At 38.4% G+C, this 19,682-nt stretch overlaps 1 protein-coding gene across 1 annotated transcript; it reads left to right on the top strand.

The window, feature by feature from the left end:
• Nucleotides 1-18,160: 18,160 nt before the first annotated feature.
• On the top strand, nucleotides 18,161-18,727 carry LOC147523046 (uncharacterized). Its single transcript, XM_086569373.1, has one exon. The coding sequence runs from the start codon at nucleotides 18,161-18,163 to the stop codon at nucleotides 18,725-18,727; it is 567 nt and encodes a 188-aa protein (XP_086425499.1).
• Nucleotides 18,728-19,682: the final 955 nt, after the last annotated feature.

Below are 19,682 nucleotides of genomic sequence, written 5' to 3' on the forward strand. Positions count from 1 at the left end.
ATATAGTCAATCATGCAGGACGCAATCTTGCTTGACTTGAAGCTGACATCAGTTCGCTGCACCGTCTGTTGCACCCCATTGTCATCAACATACACCACCTAACGCTCCAAGTCGTCCCCAGTCATAGCAGCCTTCCCAGTCGCAACAGCCTTCCCACTCATCTTGCTGGGGACCTTCGCCTTCATTATCGGACTGGGTTCTTGAGGAGCTATCGTCTGGCTCTGACCGACTTGAAAAGCATCTAGATCCAGGATGTCTTGGTCAAACACAGCCCTCGACCTGTAACTGCGAGAGGTTTTCCCACCAACTCGTTCCACACCAGCCACTTCACCAGAGCCACCCTCAGTTACCAGCTCGGCCATCTTAGAAACCTTGGCCACCCTTGGTTCAGCAGCAAGAGCTTTCCTCTTCAATGAGCTACTTCGCTCGTGAGGATGGAACTCGAACTCCTCCAAGTCCAGAGGAGCTTCAGCTCGCTTACTTGAACCACCGGCTCCAGAAGTTCCAGTACCTACTGGAGGTATCTTAGGTCCACCACGACTTCGATTCTGATCTTCCCTAATCACCAGACTGCCTTTTCCCTTCTCCAACACTGACAAACAGAACGGTTCACCAACAGTTCGGCCTCGAGCCCTCATCTTCTAACTTCTCCTCTTCTCCCTGATTGCGCGACCTCCCCTTTCTATGAAGTAGGTCGATACTTCGGGTAACTTCGCCTGTTTCTCCGTGCAAGTTAACCTTGCAAATTGCTCTATTACCCCCCGCTCAGGTCATCCTTGTAGGAACCATTATTTCAGAATGTGAATATACTACAAACCGTGAAAACCATGCGTAGCGGAATTAATGGTTTCATAATTTGGTTTAGGAAACATACCCTTAGATCAGCTTTGATTTCTCTGAGAATCCAAGCTCCGTAAATCAACAACCTCAAGATCTTCTGCCGTATTCCTATGTTTAGATCGGACGTTGTGTGGGCAACGATCTACCAGCCCTTCTTTCTCTCTTAGTCTATCTCACTCTCTTGATTCAAAACCGAAAAATGAGATCTGTTTTGCTTGAGCAAAACCTTAGTTTTCTGAGTGGATGCTTGTGAATTTCGGCTAGAGAAAGAAGGTTCCTTTATATAGGCTACAACAGGGACCATGAGAAAAAATTAGGGTTGGGCCTCCTGACGGGCTTGGGCTTCCCATGTTCGCCCAGAACACACGACCCAAGTCCGTCAACAAATGACTTATTCCACTAAAGGCCATTGTTGCACTACCACCTAATCCTAAATTACGTCAGCGTTTATGGGCTCCATATTATATGCTTGTTGATCTCCCCGTGTTAAGATATCGAATGCCCGTTGATTAAGTCAAGTTACTGACAACTACATTAATCAACTTTTTATTTCCTTGAGTAGTACCACTCAACTTCATTGTCATGTCGGAATAAATCCACCTACAGGGTTTACATGACAATCCTTTTGAGCTCCTCAAGGGGACATCATCAACCCGACTTCTTGCGGGTCACGAATTCCTTTTATAATCAACAACACACCTTACGTACAATGTCATTACCCAATCCATCGAGTTTGTTGATTCACGAATGAATCTCACTCATTGATGATTTAAAGCAATGTACAATGCACGTAAGTGCCCGTTATTATATCCGGATTAAGAGGACAAACATCCATAATAACAGAGGTGTTTATTCTCTTATATAATCAGTATAAAGAGAAACAACCACACTTAGTCCTGTTCAATACACACAAAGTGTACTAGTGTAATCCTATAGTCAAGATAGACTAATACCAGATTATACTACAACCATAACAATGGTTTGTCCAAATCCATCTAGGTTGTGAACGTATACTTATACTTTATAAGGTACTGATGATATGATCTTCTGTGTGTCTTCCACACACCATATCATTTACAATATAAAGTATTATACTCATGCATATAACTAATAACTTATATAATATGCATAACATTTGCCCATATGATTCTCATTCAAAATAAGAAGAATTAGAGTTAATACAAAAGTAATGCTTTTAGTATATAACCCTATCAGTCCTTGTATAACGAGCTCTGCACAATAAAAAAAAAAAAAGAACACACAAAGCCATGTCAGCTACAATATTAACAATCAGCATATCAAAATCACAGAGTAGTACACTTCCACGCACCTGTAAAATCACAAACCCTATAATTCAAACCAGCCCCACGGGCACAGAAGTTTCCAACTAATAGCAACGGCCTCCTCTACCAAGCCTCATTGCTTACATCATCCAAAACTCTCGATTTTTTCACCAATGTTTGCAAACTAAAATTAAAAGCGCTAGATCGCTTTACAGTGAAGTGTTCTATAATGTTAGCGACCTCTATGCGATATTCACCACTCGCATTCAACAGGTCAAACACTCTAAGCAGCCGCCATGTGTTCCCCACAAAATGGCACGACACTTTACCACAAAAGTTCAGAAAATCGCAAGTCAGCTTCGAGAACGGTATCCTCATACCAGCCCCTCGCACACGATTATCCCATAGTTTGGTGGTGTGTAGTTCTCGCTAAACACCTTGACGTTCTTTGGCAGTTCGTGGATTTCCAGACCGCTCACAGGGATATTATAAACTTCCCTCAAATTGGTAAAGGCTTTCGTCACACATTTATTCACCGTCGTAGGGGGCAACCCGCTAGAAGTCGATCCTTCATCACGACCTGACGTGCTCGCTACAGCACCCACAGAATCAGAGTGCACATCATCCCCTTCACCTCTACCCTCAGCTTTCTTAACATTGTCACTCTCAAAACTCACCGATTTCTCCGGTTCTTCCTCATATTCACCACAACTCAATGACACCTCTAGAACCTCCTCCGATCGAGTATCATCCGACTCAGATATTTCTTTTCTCTTATGAACCCAAAAATTGATCAACCCAACTTAAAAACGACCTAGCTACTGGACACACAACGCTTGCACAGATGAAAGAAAAACAAAAGAGAAAAGTAGCAGCAGCAGAAGCACTAACCTGAGACAATGAACCCTAGCTTGTGTTTTGTTGAAAGAGAAACTAAAAATGACCTTTTCAGATCTGCAATTTGGTTTTGTAAAACCGACCTCCCAATTCCCAACGTGTGATGATTGCACCCTAGGTTCTAGCCCACACGTCTGTCAATAGCGCTGTCTTGTCTTTTGCACTTCCCGAAAAAAGCGGCGGTGCATTTTCAAAATTAACTGCTTAGATTCTGCCACGTGTCAGTCATGTGCCCACTACAGTTTATCGTCAGCTCGTGGTACAATAACAAACGACCTCTCCAACTCGTTCGATGTTGCCATCCGACAACATCCTCTCCACTTATGTTGGATGCGTGCCACCGTTCTCTCTCAGTAGATCGCTTCCCCATGCAAAACAACTCACTGAGAGGGGGCTATGTGAAGGAGTAATATTCACATCTAATGAATATCAAACACACGTCCAGCATAAGCAGAGATCTTTCCGACCTCACCTCATCGTCCTACCAGATCGCTTCATAAGCAACTTGTCTCGTGTAGGTGGTACACTTCAGCTTGCTCCAGAGTAACGCAGTACGCTTCATCTAAAGGCATAATTCCTTATCCGAATTCAATCATTACAAAGGACATACTTGTACAACCAATCACCATGATCTACGAACCACTCTAACCACTCCCAATCATTACAAAATTCCTACCAAAACCAACCTAACACTCATCCTCGATCTGAACCACACATTTGTCCTTGACAATACATGTGTCATGCAGATCTACATCTTCAACATCTATAAATACCACCTACATGAACTACGTCAAACCTGATTCTTCTCTCCCTTCAGAATTGAGAGATAGATACGTAGGCAGTTCGCTCAACAACGAACTCGGTCTTATCCAATTCCTAAACCCAATCTCTTCCCAATCATATTTGTAGGGTAGAACCAAAACACACCTTTACAATAACCTTAGTTATTTAGATCATATTAAAACTTCCCAACTGGGCTGCCTCCCATTGGCCGACTTATCATTTGCACTCCAGACCTGAGATATATAGGCATCCCTATTAAAACACATCCTTACTAGGTAGTCACTCCTTGGACCATTTATCTTTTGCAATCGAAGCTTTAGCTGTTTTGATCATATTATCTATTAAGACATCCCTACTAGTACCTGGGTGTCACCCCTTGCCCTGCTCTGATCAAACAACTTACAAAATCATTGCATTGCTACGAAGGCCCACCCACACCAAATAGGTGCCTGTGTGTGTGTGTTTCAAATGAGTACTTTCTAGATATAAATGAAAGAAAATTTGGTCTCTCTGAATAAGTTTTGATTCAGAAATTGAAGGTGCAAAGTGTTCTTAGCCCTTAGGGATCATAAAATTCTGAAAGGCAGAAAGCTAAAAACCAATTTTTTCCCTGTAACTTCATAATGATAAAAACCGGGAGAGAATGATGAGAGAGGAACTCAGCGGGAAAACCACAACATAAGAAAAAGAAAAAGAAACATGAACTAATAGTACCCGTGGAGGTAACGAATTTGGTGGTGGTAGTGGATCGCTTTCTAGATGGTGATCTGGAAAGTACTAAGTGAGACTGCTGATACCACTTACTGTAAGGTTGAGCTGATTCAAAGGAAAGAGTTTGTAGATCTTTGAAAGAATAAGAGGAGGAGGATATTAAAGAGACGAAATAAAGAGACACATAAGAAAGTTGAAGATCAATTTTGTTGAATATGAAGACTCAGATGAACATAATAAGCTGAGGCATGCTACATTAATTTGTTGAACAGTTAGATCAAATAAAAATTACATTGGCCATTTGGCCTCCTTATGTTGAGAAAATGAGAAACCAAACTTGATAAACTAGAAACAATAAGTTCTAATTAAACTCGAAATAGGAAACTGCTAATTATTCAACTTCCTAATGCTATTGAAATCAGTAGTTATGATTAAACTAGCACAGAATCTTTATATACTAAGTAAAATGTTCGTAATTGTTGAATATATCACCATAATGGATCAAAACAATTCAGCCAAGGAATATGGCTGAAATTCCATGATTGTCTATAGGCGGGAGTTGTTAAGAATAGGGCACTATACAAAGAAAGTCACCTCGGAGAGCGCTTGGCACCTTTAAATGTATCCTGATAACAAAATGGATTTCGTGCAGAGCACAAACCTGTGCTATCGAGATCTTGTTTTTGGATTTAACCTTTTGAAGTTAGTATATAAAATAATTAACATTGGCTGTGATTTTGAAGTGCATAACTTAGTATGTGTAGGTGCCGACTAGCAAAGTCGGTAAAACCTCTGGGTGATGATACTAGAGGTCTGGGATTCGAACCCCGCCAACACCGAAGAGTTACTGATCTCATTTAAAACAGGCTTGCCAATCAAAAAAACAAAAAAAACTTAGCATGTATTTATTTCATCACGCCAGCAGCTAAGCTTGTCACAAAGTGGTCTTAAATATCTTGAAGGTAAACAAAATAGTACGGGAATACCCTGATAGAGGTACAGAGTCCAGATGGGCACTAATAATATAAAGTATTATCCAAATTTTTGTGCACTGGAGGCTTAAGATTTTGTGTAAATGTGGTTTTATCCTTTTTGTACTTCAGTAGTTTGCAAGAAAAAACTAAGGGGAATGAACAGGGTAGGGGTTAAATAGTTGTACCAAATGGTTTGTTAGGTTGAAGCAACATGATCATTGCGATTGTGTTCTATCATTCACTATTATTAATATAGTAATAAAAGGCTTGATATTTCTTTGCAAATGAATACTTTTCTACTGCCTCTAAAGGTCACAGCTACAATGGCATAGAACACAAACCAAGATTCTAGACCTCTAGTTGTGCCCTTCAAAGGGATTTTTGGTGGGGAACTAGTCCTAGTAAGAAGCGTCCCCTATATCTCAAAAATTGGAGCTTCATTTGTAAATCTAGAAAACATGGTGGTCTGGGTATTAGAGATGCACAACTAGATAATTTAGCTCATTTTAGTAAAATTCTTTGGTATATCATTTCTAACCCTTCATCCTTCTTAGCACAGCAGCTGAAAGGTAAGTATTTCAACTCCTCTACTGCCGTAAACTCCCCACATGTACATAATAAATCTTGGTTCTGGTATGGTATGCAGCAAATTCTTAATAAGATCAAGGATAACTCTATCTGGCAAACTGGATTGGAGATGGCAATACTATCAATATATGGACAGATTCTTAGATTCCAGGTATACATCAAGGGAGAGTTCCAAACTCTATTATACCAAACCAGTCCTACAAATGTGTGTCAGAACTCATCATTTACTCCACCAGAACTTGGAATATCACCCTACTTAATCAACTCTTTGATAACTTAACCAGCCTCCACATACAACAAATCTACCTCCAAGATCACAACTGGTAGACAAACTTCAATGGTCTCTCACAAAGAAAGGCTCCCACTCAGTCAAGTCGATGTATCACCTACTGAGTTCTCAATCTACACAACACACCATTCCTACAACCAACCTAGCTTTCTGGCACAACATTCATTGCCCTAGAGAATCACTTTTTGCTTGAAAATGTTATAATGAAATCTTACCAACTAGGGACCATCTAGCTCAAATTATTTATATCAATGATAAATCATGTTTACTATGTGGAATGCCGGTGAAATCTGTACATCATATATTGTTAGTTTGTCATTTCACTAGAAAACTATGGGTAACTATGGGCTAATATCCCTTGGAGTGTCTGATTATCTCAATTTCAACACTTGCAGGTAAAACAGTGGATCGACCTGTGGTTTAACCCACCTCCAAAGTGGCCCATCAATAAAAAACTTTAGACAAAATTTTGTTTGTACTTGTACTAGAAAATTTGGTTGGAACGATACTCTGTTTTTCATGAAAAAAGAACACCAAATTTCTTTAAACTTTCTCTGGTTGTTAAATATTTCTTTGACTCCACTGAGAACCAGAACTTGCAGGAAACACAATTGAACCCCACAAAGGAAATGCATTGGAACCCACTTGCCATTAATCATGTCAAGCTGAACATTGATGCATCGTACATCCAAGGGAGAGCCTCATATTATGGGTTTGTTCTAAGGGATTCTAATGGACGTTTCTTGGCTGTAGGAACAGAACATGGGAGAGATAGCATCCCAGAAGAAGCAAAATGTAGAGGAGTGCTCCAAGGCATCAAATGGAGTTTAAAGTTTAACATACAAAACTTGGAAGTGGAAACTGACTCCTAAATTGTCAGCACCTTTTTGGAAAAGAAGAATGTTAACATATCATAGTCTTCTCAACTACTACTTTTGGATGTTTTAGCACTTTTAACTACTATATAGATAACTATTGTACAAAATGGGTGAACAAAACTGGAAATAAAGTTGCCCACATGCTTGCAGCGCATGGTAGATCTAATCTAGACTTCACTGACTTCTCAGAATGGGTTGAAAACCCGCCACCATGGCTAGGTGACATTCTGAAGAGTGATAGACTTCTTGTAAATTTTGGATTATAGTCAAGTGAGCGAAGCGAACGTTCTTGGGACAGGTGGGGGTAGGTGGCCCAAAACGTTGCTTGGTTGGTTTCTGTCTGTCCTCAACTTCTCTCTCATTTCTCATTTCTACGCCATAACACTCTCCTCTCTTTCTCCTCAGTCAATCACTCCTCTCTATTCTTCCTCCCCCACTCAATCAATCGCGATAATTCTCCCTAATGACATGTCTCTCCATAATTCCGACCAAATAAACTGAACACCGCATAGGTGTGTGGAAAGAAGAAGTTGGAGAAGAACAAAATCATGACTGATTCTTGAACCCCATCGCAAATTTCTCTAATACCCATTGAGCTCAAAAACAGCTTACCATCTTCCACTCTTTGTAGACGAAAAAGTGTTTGGTCAAACTAAAAGTACGTTTTTTTCCAATGTCAGTTTCTTGAGTTGGACAAATGAAGCTTCATTTGAAATGGTGTTGTCCGAATATATAATTTTGTTGTTTTTTAATCAAAGTTAATGATAAGAATAATTTGTTATTGGGCAGTTGTTGTCGTTGGGCTTTTTTGTCTCGTTGAGTCTTAAAGCATAAAGTCTTTGGTGACTCGATGTGAGTATTCTTTAATATTTAGTTTGTGTTTGTCAATTGTAATATTGAGTTGGAGTAGCATTGACCAATTAATACACTTAGAGACGATAGAAGGAATAAATCTTGTAGTAAGACACATCTGCTAGTTGATGAGGGAATCAGCTTTGCACTCAAAGATTAATGAGGTTTCGAAGTTTCGATGATGTTTTAAATTTTTAATGTTGGAATTGAGGTTTTGTGATGGTTTATGTTGAATGATTAATTTGATTAACAATTTTGAGAATGTCAATTGTTTGGTGTTCGTGAGTCTCTCTTGTTTTTTCTTCGCCCCAATACCCTTTCTCCTTCACCCAACTCTCTCTCTCTCTCCGCAACTCTGCTCACTCCCCACTGCCCATGCAGTATACTAGTATATATATGATGATTAACAAAAAAAAAAAAAAAAATCTTTGGTCGAAGGTTTGTGATACTTTGAGGGATACACCTTTTGGCCTATTTGTGTTCCATTGGGAGTCTCTACCTTGGCATGTTGTAACTTTGTAGTTTTTCTTGTAATTTGTTTGCGCTTGTTTCTCCCCCTGTTTCTAGTTCTTGCCTTGTAATAGGATATCTCATCCTCGTTCTTTACTATTATTAATATAAAATATCTACTTCACCGATCAAAAAAGAAAAGAAAAATCCTTGCGATTCCACTTTTGATTAATTACACAATAGTTGATGTGTTATGTGATGACCTCAGGTCTATCAGTCTTAACTTCTCAATTATTTTCTGTTCGTTTCTTGTAGATTTTTCTTGTACAAGGGTTAGTCTCATGTGATTATCTGTGAACACCAATGTTTAAAAACTCGTCGAGTCGACCCGGAACTCGGCCGCGTCGACTCGACTCTATTTGATTTCGAGTATAATCGTTCACACTAATCGAAATGCAAGACTCGGCGAGTCGAGTCAGAAATTTTAATTGAATGTGGGCGGGCTTTTGAGAAGTAAAACGTGAAGAAGGCATTATCCAAAAAATAGGAGAACGTGGAGTCGTGAAGTCTTGGAAGTTTTCATGAAGTTGCTGGAAATAAATGCAAATGAAAATGTTTCTCCCTTGCTTTTGAACCTATTGACAGAGACACTTGACTTGGTGTATTCACTGTATTGTTTGAAGGTATTCATCCAGTCATCTCATTTTACTTTCACTTTTCCTAGTTTATATTAAATTATTAATGGTGATTGCTATTCTAAACAATCTTACTGCCCAAAATTCGGTCTTTTAGAATATGGATGTGCAAATCTCTATTTTTCAGCTCATTTTTGAGTTTAATAATCATGATGGAGTTGTTCTTTTTTCTTTTGCGCATCAAAAGTAGATTTTGTAGAGAAATAACTCATTGAAGACTTGAAGTGCTGTTCTTATAGTTTTGTTTGTGAACATTGAATTTGAATTGCTCTTTTAGGTGTTAAAATAATTAGATAGCAAAAAGATAGAAATATTGCTTGGTTGATTTGAACTTAGTTTTGATATTCATATGTATATATTTCTTATTGATACTACCCCAATGCATGTTCTTATTTTTTCAGCAATGCAAGAGAATCAAGAGACTAGCTCTAGAGCTCCTGATGATGATGATAATGTCATACACACAGATCACTTATCCGATATTGGTTGGAAACATTGAATTAGAATAGGTTAGTATTAGTATATGTCCAATATGAAAAGTCTCATGTTTCTATAAGTGTGGACATCCATATCTAGTAGTTTCTATTATCATATTTTATATTAGTATAAGTATGTAACTCTGGATAGAGAACAAACACTCTGAGACTCCAAAACTCCAACCCTAATCAATCTCTAGTATTCTCTATTCTTATTCTTGGTTTTTCTAATATATTAATGTCTCAACTCTCCTAGCATTACCAATAACATAGAATTCAACATAGTATCGGAGCGAGGTTCAGTGATATGCTAGGAGAAGAATCCCTCACCAAGAAAATCTAAGTTTGTTTTAATTTTCAATATAGTATTCAAGTTAAGTTTCAAGCTTTCTCACAAGAAGAAGGTCTCAATTGAAGTTTCAATTTTTTCTCCGTTCGCGGGTTTACTGTTCATCGCACTGTTCACCGGTGGAACTATTCACCGGTACTGTTCATCGTCACTATTCACCAGTACTATTCATCGACATGATTAAAGTAAGTTTTCAAGATTCCGCTAGTGTTTAAAGTTTGTTTGAAGAATGCTAGGAGAGAGATCCGAAATTTCTCAGTATTGGTTTCTTAAGATTGTTTCGCTTCTGCAATCTACGTCTTCCGCAATCTCTCTGTCTTAGTATTGATAAGAGGGGTAGAACCTCACTGTATCTCGGAGTCTTTGAAGTTAGTATTGGACGTGGCGCGCACGAGCTCAGTCCGCACGCCAAAAGTTGTTTTCAGTATTGTTCATTTTGTATTCAGAGAAGAGTTTGCGGGGTGCGCTCCATAATTGCCTGAGATGGGTGCGGGGTGTGCTCTTGCTTGACTTGACTTCCAGGCAGTTGGGCGCGGGGCGCGCTCCAATATGTCTTGATGAAGGCGTGCACGCACTCATGCCTCCACACATAAGTTTTCGAGATTTTTGAAGTATCAAGCCTTTGGAAGGTAGTTTGCACTCTCATCTAGGATTGGAGGGGTAGTATTGTTTGTATGTCGTTATGGATGTTTGGGTTTCTAGCTTCCGCGCAGTTGGTATTGATGCCGTCTTCTGTCTCAGTTTTTAGAACATGATCAAGTTGTTTGTTTGAAGTATTATAGGGGCACATGACCTCTATCTCACGAGGAATTATTCTTTCCATCTTCCACTGTTCAAAAAGTTCGCAGTCATAAAAAGGGGCGACCCACCTTTCACCCTCTATAGTGAGTATTGTTTGATACATGTTCTGTTAGAATTTTTTTTTGTGAATTGGAGTATGAGGTATAGTTTTTTGAAGTGGGCATTGGTTGGTTGTATAAGTTGGTATTTAGTTTTCTCAATTTCAAGTTCAAGTCGGAATAGACAAGGCTTTGTATGTTTCAACAGACTTGTATATTCCAACTTGAGAGGGGGGAATAGGGAGATATGAAGACATTCAGTAGTATATGAGGGAAGGAGAATATGGAGTCGTATGAGAAAGAGTACTCATGTCTCCATATTCCAGCAAGCCTTAACGAACTATTCAGTCTTCAGTATGGCATATCTATTATTTAGTCTTCAGTATGACATCTCCACTATTCAGTCTTCAGTATTCATGTAGCAGTCAAGCCTCAACTACACGTATATTTCAGGTAGCAGTCAAACCTCAACTACAAGTATGTTTCAGGTAGCAGTCAAGCCTCAACTGCAAGTATGTTTCAGGTAGCAGTCAAGCCTCAACTGCAAGTATGTTTCAGGAGTACCCATAATAGTATTTTGTTAACATTAACAGTGATATTGATAGTAGTAGCCAAGAAGCGCACATCAAGTCAGTGTTATTGTTTTCATTTTATATTATGACAGACATAACATCGAATAGAGTGAGTAGTAGCCAAGCAGCGCGCCACTAAACCGGTGTTATGATTTCAGTTTGTGACTGTGGTACACCTTCAGTATTCAGGTTAGGCCATTGCCTACACCAACAATTTCACCTCCAGAACGTCTCAATAGTTGTTCGAGTTCTTCAAGTAAAGACAGTTCTATGCGATTGGAGGAGCAGTATTATTATCTTTTGTTTTTTTGTAATCCAAGTTGTAATTTGCATAGTTTGCGTAATTACAGCTTGAGAGGGAGTATTAGAATATGTTAGTATTAGTATATGTCCAATATGGAAAGTTTCATGTTTCTATAAGTGTGGACATCCATATCTAGTAGTTTCTATTATCATATTTTATGTTAGTATAAGTATGTAACTCTGGGTAGAGAACAAACACTCTGAGACTCCAAAACTCCAAAACTCCAACCCTAATCAATCTCTAGTCTTCTCTGTTCTTATTCATGGTTTCTCTAATATATCTATGTTTCAACTCTCCTAGCATCACCACTAACATATAATTCAACACATTGTACAGTGGTAACAGCCGATAAAAAGAAAGTCCAATGCAACTATTGTGGGAAAGTATTATCTGGAGGAATTAATCGACTCAAACAACATCTTGCAAGGCTCAAAGGTGAAGCAGCTATTTGTAAGAAAGTGAAAGATGATGTTTCTACTGCTATGAAAGAAGCTTTGCTTGAAAAGACTACAAAAACTCGAATGCGTAAGCAACTTAAGAGGAGTTTGGGTATTTTCGGCCGAAGTGAAGAAGTATTAGAAGTAATTCTGGACGTTAGAGTGAAGAGCACGCTTCTTTACTGCACACTTCAAGCGCGCCCGCGCCTCGCGGTACTATTTGCGATACTCGCACCGCTTGTATTTGTACCGATCTTAGATATTTCTTATTTTAGTTTTCTATTTTAGGAACTTGTAATCTCTATATAAATCATTATAATCTCTATAGAAATCAATTAAGTAAATATTCTCTCAAATCAATCTCTCTCTCTAATTTATCATGGTATCAGCCTAATTTCGATCAAAACCCTAACCCTAACCGCTCTAAGCTTCCGCCTCCTCTAAATTCTCAATGGACGACGCATCAACCACCAATAATGACTCTCCTCCATGTTCCGATGATTCTTTCTTTGTACACCACTCAGATAGCCCCACGACTATTCTTGTATCTCCTCTGTTATCTAGTGATAATTATCCGACTTGGTTACGGTCTATCTCTAGAGCCCTTCAAGCAAAGAATAAATTTGGTTTTGTCGATGGCTCTGTCACACCTCCCAGCACTCCCAAAGAAAAATCCAAGTGGTTGCGATGTGATGACCTCGTTGCTTCATGGATTCTCAATTTTGTTACTCCAGATATCCATGGAAGCATCCTCTATGCCGATTCTGCATCTGAAATCTGGAAAGATCTAGGTGATCGTTTTTCACAAACTAATGCACCTAAGGTTTTTCAACTGAAAGATTCCGTCACTCTTCTCAAATAAGACAATCGTCCGGTATCTATTTATTTCACTTTGCTTAAATCTTTATGGGATGAATTAAGTTCTTTGTCTACTATGGCTGCTTGTACTTGTGGTCATGCATCTATTTTTGCCAAAGAAGTTGAAGACGGTCGTTCTATGAAATTTATGCAAGGCCTAGATGCTCGTTTTCAATCCATTCGCAGTCAAATTCTCTTAATGGATCATTTTCCTGATATGTCCAATATTTATTCTTTAATCCGACAGGAAGAGAAGCAACAAGAGATTCATGCACTCTCTCTTCCTTCTACTCTAGACGCTACTACCCTGAGTACCCACTTTCAAAAGACTAACTGGGCTTCTTCTTCGAAATTAGTCCCGTCTATAAACCTCCGCAAAGCACAACACTGGTTCATCACAGACTCGAGCTCGCGCGCCCTCAGATCAGGGCAACCAGGGCGCACCCGCGCTCGTCCATTCTGCAATCACTGTAACCACGTTGGCCATCATATTGGTACATGTTACAAACTGCACGGTTATCCCCCCAAGCTTGCTCAAGCCAATTCGGTTGCTACGGACTCCAATTCTCCAGTTTTCTCCACTTAACAATACAACCAACTCCTCAGTTTGCTTGATTCAGGTAGTACCACTTCACAAGCAAATCTAACAGGTATATCTCTCTCGTGTTTTTCTAAATCCATATAGATCATTGACTCTGGTGCTACCAATCATGTATGTTCCTCATTACATCTGTTTTCTCATTATCATACTTGTTTAATACATTCTACTCTTAAACTTCCGGATGGAACAGACCATTTAATTACTTATGTTGGTAGTATTATTCTCTCTCCTCTTTTGCGTCTTGACAACGTTCTGTTTGTTCCCACTTTTCATTTTAACTTGTTTTCCATTAGTGAACTGGCCAAATCTCACCTTATCTCTGTCACGTTCACTAATGATTCTTGTCTTTTTCAGGACCAGTTAATGAAGAAGAAAATTGGATTGAGACAGCTTAATGGGAGACTCTACCATCTCCAACTAGCTTCCGTCTGCTCATCCCATAACTCCACCACCAATAATTTATGGCATTATCGCGTAGGACATCTCTCTTCTACGCCTTTGCAGATTTTAGCTAAGCAGTTTCCTTTCATTTCTAGTTCCAATAATGCTACTTGCAATGTATGTCCACAAGCTAAGCAAACACGTTTATCTTTTTCTCATAGTTCAATAAAAACTATTAGACCTTTTCAAATGATTCACTGTGACATTTGGGGTCCTTTTCATTTACCATCATATTCCAATGCTCGTTTTTTCTTAACTTGAGACTGAAGTTGATGCTTAGCAACGCGCTTGCAAAAACAGCAGGTTCAGGAAAAGGAAGCACTCAGATTTCTATAGAAGCCGCTGTGCACAAAGAATCAAGGAAAGATGTTTGTGAGGTAATTACACGATGGTTTTATCATGCTGCAATTCCGTTTAATGCAGCTGATTCTGTTTTATTTCCCATTGTTTGTGAAAAGATTGCATCATATGGTAAGGGCTTTAAACCCCCCCCCCCCACCCCCTATGAGATTGGTGAACCTCTTTTAAAGGGCGATGATGAAAATGAAAATGAGCAAGATGAGATATTTTACTAATAACAGAGAGATTGTGAGGCCCGGTGTAACACGGTTTGCTACAAATTTTATTTTATTATTTTCCTTGGTGGGCATAAGCAAATATTATTTATTGAGAACTTGTATTTAGTATTTAACTAATATCAGCCTCATGTATTTTTTTTTTATTTTTACTAGAAATCTGGTTTGAAGAAATTGTTTGTGTCGAACGAATGGACTGGATCCAAATTTGCATCTTTAGAAGAAGGGAAAGAAGCCGAGGACATTGTGTTGGACGGGTATTTTTGGAGGAAATTGGAGATTGTACAAAAAATGATTGATCCTCTTATAGTAGCTTTAAGGTTCGTTGATGGAGAGGAAAAACCCACAATGGGAATTATTTATGATGAGATGGAAAAAGTAAAAAAGAAAATTGCTGAAGTATGTGGATATAATAAGGCAGAATATGAAGACACATGGAATATAATTGATAAAAAAAGGGAAATATCCTAAACAAGGCAAGAAAAGTACACATTCTTCTCAATCCAGGCAAAACACTCAATTTTGACCAATTCAACAAAAAATTAACACTTTTGCCTTTTGTACTTGGGAGACAAACTTTCTCTCTCTTCTTACACAACCTGCAACACTCTCTCTCCCACGTGATGTGACCTTATAGTCAACATATACCACAAGATCATCTTAAAGATTTGCACAAAAAATCCGGACCGTTAGATTAAGGTCTAATTAGAAGAAAAAAAATGGTAGTATTTTGTCCAATGAAGATAAGTATCCATCACTTATTAAAGGTAGCAATAAATTAAATACTTATCAGCAACTTTTATGTCATTGCCAACAGACAGCTTATACCTCAATTTTCGCACTCCAAAACTTTGTACAAACCTCAAAAACACAAAAACTTATACCTCAATTTTCGCACTCCAAAACTTCATATGGTGTGTATAGGTATGTTGGTGGTGAGGTTAAACTGAGGGTGTTTGTAAGACAACATCATATGAAGGCTTTGTTAGTATTGTTGAAGATGCTTGTTCAAATAGTAGAGTGGAGTTTTCATTGCGGTACTTGATGAGTAAGAACCCATGTAGAATCGACTGTGAAATAGATTATGTAAACATGATCAAGAGACATGAAAAGTATCCAACCAAAGTTATGAAGGTATGGGTTATTAAGGAAGAAAGTCTTGCAAGATTTGTTGTTCAAAGAAGTCAAGGATAAAGTGTTGCTATGAAAGAAAAGGTGCATGTTGAATTGAAATTATCCAAATGTGCATGTTGTATTGAATGATTAGCTTGTTCAGTTGAAGCACAAGTCTACCACATCATCTCCTAGACTAAGCAAATTGAAGAATCCGAAGGTGTGTGTTGAGTTATTTAAAGAAAAAGTTGAAAACCATCCACAACCATCTCCTGTAAAGCAGAGTTTGTTGAACCAAAAGGCATTAGCGCGTAAGAGGCCTTTCACACTAGTAGATGAACCTATAGGTACGTAATACATTTTGTTTCTGTTTTATTTGCTGATAGTCATTGGTTTAATTAGTTGCTCACATTGTGGCATTTTGTATTCCCAAGATAATCCACTTGAACAACAAAGTGAGAGAGATCATACAGTCGCCAAAGATGTGGTTCCTAAAGAGCCCCACAGTTTTGCTACTTATCAAAAGGTTATGGTAGGTAATTGAGTGTCTTTGTTATAACTTGTACTATGTTGTTGATAGTTATTTGTGTAAATGCTAACTATTAGGTGACCACATGCAAATCAATGGTTCACACCTACTCGAAGTGAAGTTCAAGTGGATGTTGATGCAGATCAATGGTTCACACCTAATCGAAGTGAAGTGGATGTTGATATAGATATGTGGTCTACTCCTAATCGTAGTCAACAGTATTTTTGGGGCGACACTCCAATAACAATCATCGACGATGAAGATGAAAGAAGCAATCTTGACTTTCAATTGGATGGGATGGTAGATGTCAATGTTGCTGATCATGCAGAAAATATAAATAATCATGGTTTTGATCCATTACATTCCCCCCAAATTCAAGAAGAACCCATGCAATAAACAGGAAAGGATGACGACCAAGTTATGCACCAAAGTGTTGTGCAGAAGTTCATACCCCCCAAAGTTAGTCAGCATTACGCCACTCGTGATGAGCTCATCAAAGACATGAAATCTTATGCAGTGGCGAACATGTTTAATTTGCACCGTGCACAAACTTCAACGCGAAGAGTGGTCATGAAGTGTAAGGCTCATGGTTGTACGTTTCATCTTTATGCAAAACCTACGACTGCCTCTAACAAATTGGTTATTAGCACCTTAAGAGCAGCTCACACTTGTGCACAAGATCAGGATGTTGCAACAAATCTACAAGCAAACGCGTCATGGGTAGCACAAATAGTTAACGCAAAACTTAGGGATAACGAAGAATTGCAGCCAAAACATTTACAACAGGAGGTCAAAGGAATCCACCATACTGAAATATCATATAGGATCGCTTGGAAAGCAAAGCAAATTGCACTGAACAAGGTAGAAAACAAAGAATAAGGTATTAGAAAATACATGTCCTGTCAGCAATATGTTTACTAACACGTAGCAAGTGGTAGTTTAAACTTTGCGTGTTATCTTTTCCATATAGATTACAGGTAGCTTCAACACCCGTACTATCAGCAACACGTTTAATAACACGTAGCAAATGGTTTGTTTTTATTCAGTTTGTTATATTTTTCAGGCAGATTAGTGTAGTTTCAGTCAATCATATCAAATGTTGCCTACTTATTGCAAAGAGCTTAAAAAGATTGATCCATGTTGTTTCACCGAGATACAGACAACGCCACATGAGCACAAATTTGAATGTTTCTTTTGGAGTTATGGCATCACAGTTCATGCTTACAAAAGATGTCTTCGTCCTTTGGTTATGTAATACTCACAAAAGGTAGGTACAGGTATGTAATACTCACAGCCCTTGCTGTTGATGCAAATAGTCATTGCTTTCCGATTGCACCTGCAATTGTCCCAAAGAAGAACAACAACCATTGGGATTGGTTCTTGGAGAGATTGAGGGACCATGTTGTAGGATCTACAGAGAGTTTTGTTCTTCTATCAGACCGACATAATAGCATTCTTCAAGCAGTTCCTAAAATTCTTCCAAACGTGCACCATTGCTTTTGTGCGCAACACATGTCTAACAATGTTAGCAAACAAGACACCAAATGGAGGGTTAAGAATGCCGCAGAAACCTTTGATAAAGCTGAGTTTGTTAGAATTATGGGTCACATCTGGTGCAGTGACGATAAAGCTTATGCAAAGTTAGTCATAATTCCTAAAGAATCATGGTGCAATGCCTTTGCTCCAATGAAAAGGTACGGAATTGTTTATAGCAATCATATAGAGAGTTGGAACAAAATGATAATTCCTGAATGGGCTATACATGTTACATCTCTTACGGATGGTATTCGAAAAATATAATAACGTACTTCTACGACTGCCGTGTTATGGCTGCAAAGTTGAAGACCAAACTCACCAAATCAGCGGAAGACCATATCATCACAGCCCGATTCGAGAGTAGGTCGTACACTACAAGGAGGGCAAGTGAATTCAGTTTTTCAGTCGTCACTAAAGATGGAACAAACACAGTAGACCTTGAAAATAGAACTTGCACTAGTGGGTACTTTCAACAAGTGGGACTTCCATGTTCCCATGTCGTTAAATGCATCGACACTTCTAACTTTTCTGTGTATGACTACTGTCTCCCATGCTGCAGCAAGGAGACGATGATGGACACATATAAGGAAAATTGGACACCAATGAAAGGTAAAGAACAATGGCATTGGGCTAGAGATATCATGGTACGTCCACCAATTGATGAGGTACAGGCTGGCCGCCCTAAAAAGAAGCGAAAGAGATCTAAAGGAGAGGGTGTCCCTGTCCAAATAAGGAGATGTACCAGATGTGGTGGTGTTGGTCACAATGCAGCAACATGTACTTCTTGCACTGATGATGCTGAATGGATTGACTTCGCTGTTAGTGGTCCACCGGAGTTTGATAATGATTTCATATGATTACGGATTTTAGTGTGATTGAAGGGACAACTCTTATGTAGTTTTCAATAATTCTTGTCTTGTTCAATTATTTGAAATATTCATATTTTGGATGGGCTTTGGTATTTTGTAAAGGCACCATTGATGTAAACTTTTTAACATTTTGCATGGTATTGTATATGGTTTTTGGAATTTTCCATGTTCCCTTCTAGCATTTTCAGTTAGGTAATGTATCAACATCTGGTCTAGCTGGCATTTGAAAGAAAAAACGGTTAAAAAGAAATGGAAAATACTTAATAGTACAATTAATATAATTTCCAACTAACAATTTATTTACAAGTGCCCTTATGTTTTTTCCCCGCCAACATGTTTATGTACATATGTACATTACTACACTTTGAAGCCATCAAGGACACTTTCTAATTAAGGAACAGTCAACAACACCTATTGCGGTTTTGTTCTATAACCTGTCAGAATTTTGATGTCTATTTTTAACAAACACAAGTTCTGAAAATTTGAAATTTCAAGTTAGTTTAATTTTGAAATTTTGCGTTGGAGAAGGTGAATGCCTTAAATTTTCTCTCCTTTATTTTGTTTTCAATTGGATTCCAGTGTATTTAGAGTTTGATTACATATAAGATAAAATTATATAAATCAATGTAAATTAAAGTCCTTAATTTTTATTGCTTTGAAAAGAATTCCTATTATATAACAAATTTGTGTGCTATTTTTGAACCGTTGGATCGCAATAGAGTCAAGATTGAACATCATTGAAGAAGCAAGTGGTGGGAGTATTTCCACCATTGAAGAAGAATGGAAGAAAGAAGATGTTGGATAAAGGAATAAAGAAGATGATCGCGGATTTTAGTCATAAGATTGTAAATGTTTCAGTTGCTTTAGTTATCACAGTTAAGATATGATTAAGCAGTTATAGAAAAACATATTATCAGACTGCATGTAATGAAGCATCAGCAAC

Source organism: Coptis chinensis, chromosome 1 (assembly GCF_015680905.1).
Source record: "Coptis chinensis isolate HL-2020 chromosome 1, ASM1568090v1, whole genome shotgun sequence".
NCBI lineage: Eukaryota > Viridiplantae > Streptophyta > Magnoliopsida > Ranunculales > Ranunculaceae > Coptis > Coptis chinensis.

Bases quoted from the DNA above. Each gene is read 5' to 3' on its own strand.
- LOC147523046 (XM_086569373.1), top strand. From the start codon at position 18,161: ATGGCTGCAAAGTTGAAGACCAAACTCACCAAATCAGCGGAAGACCAT.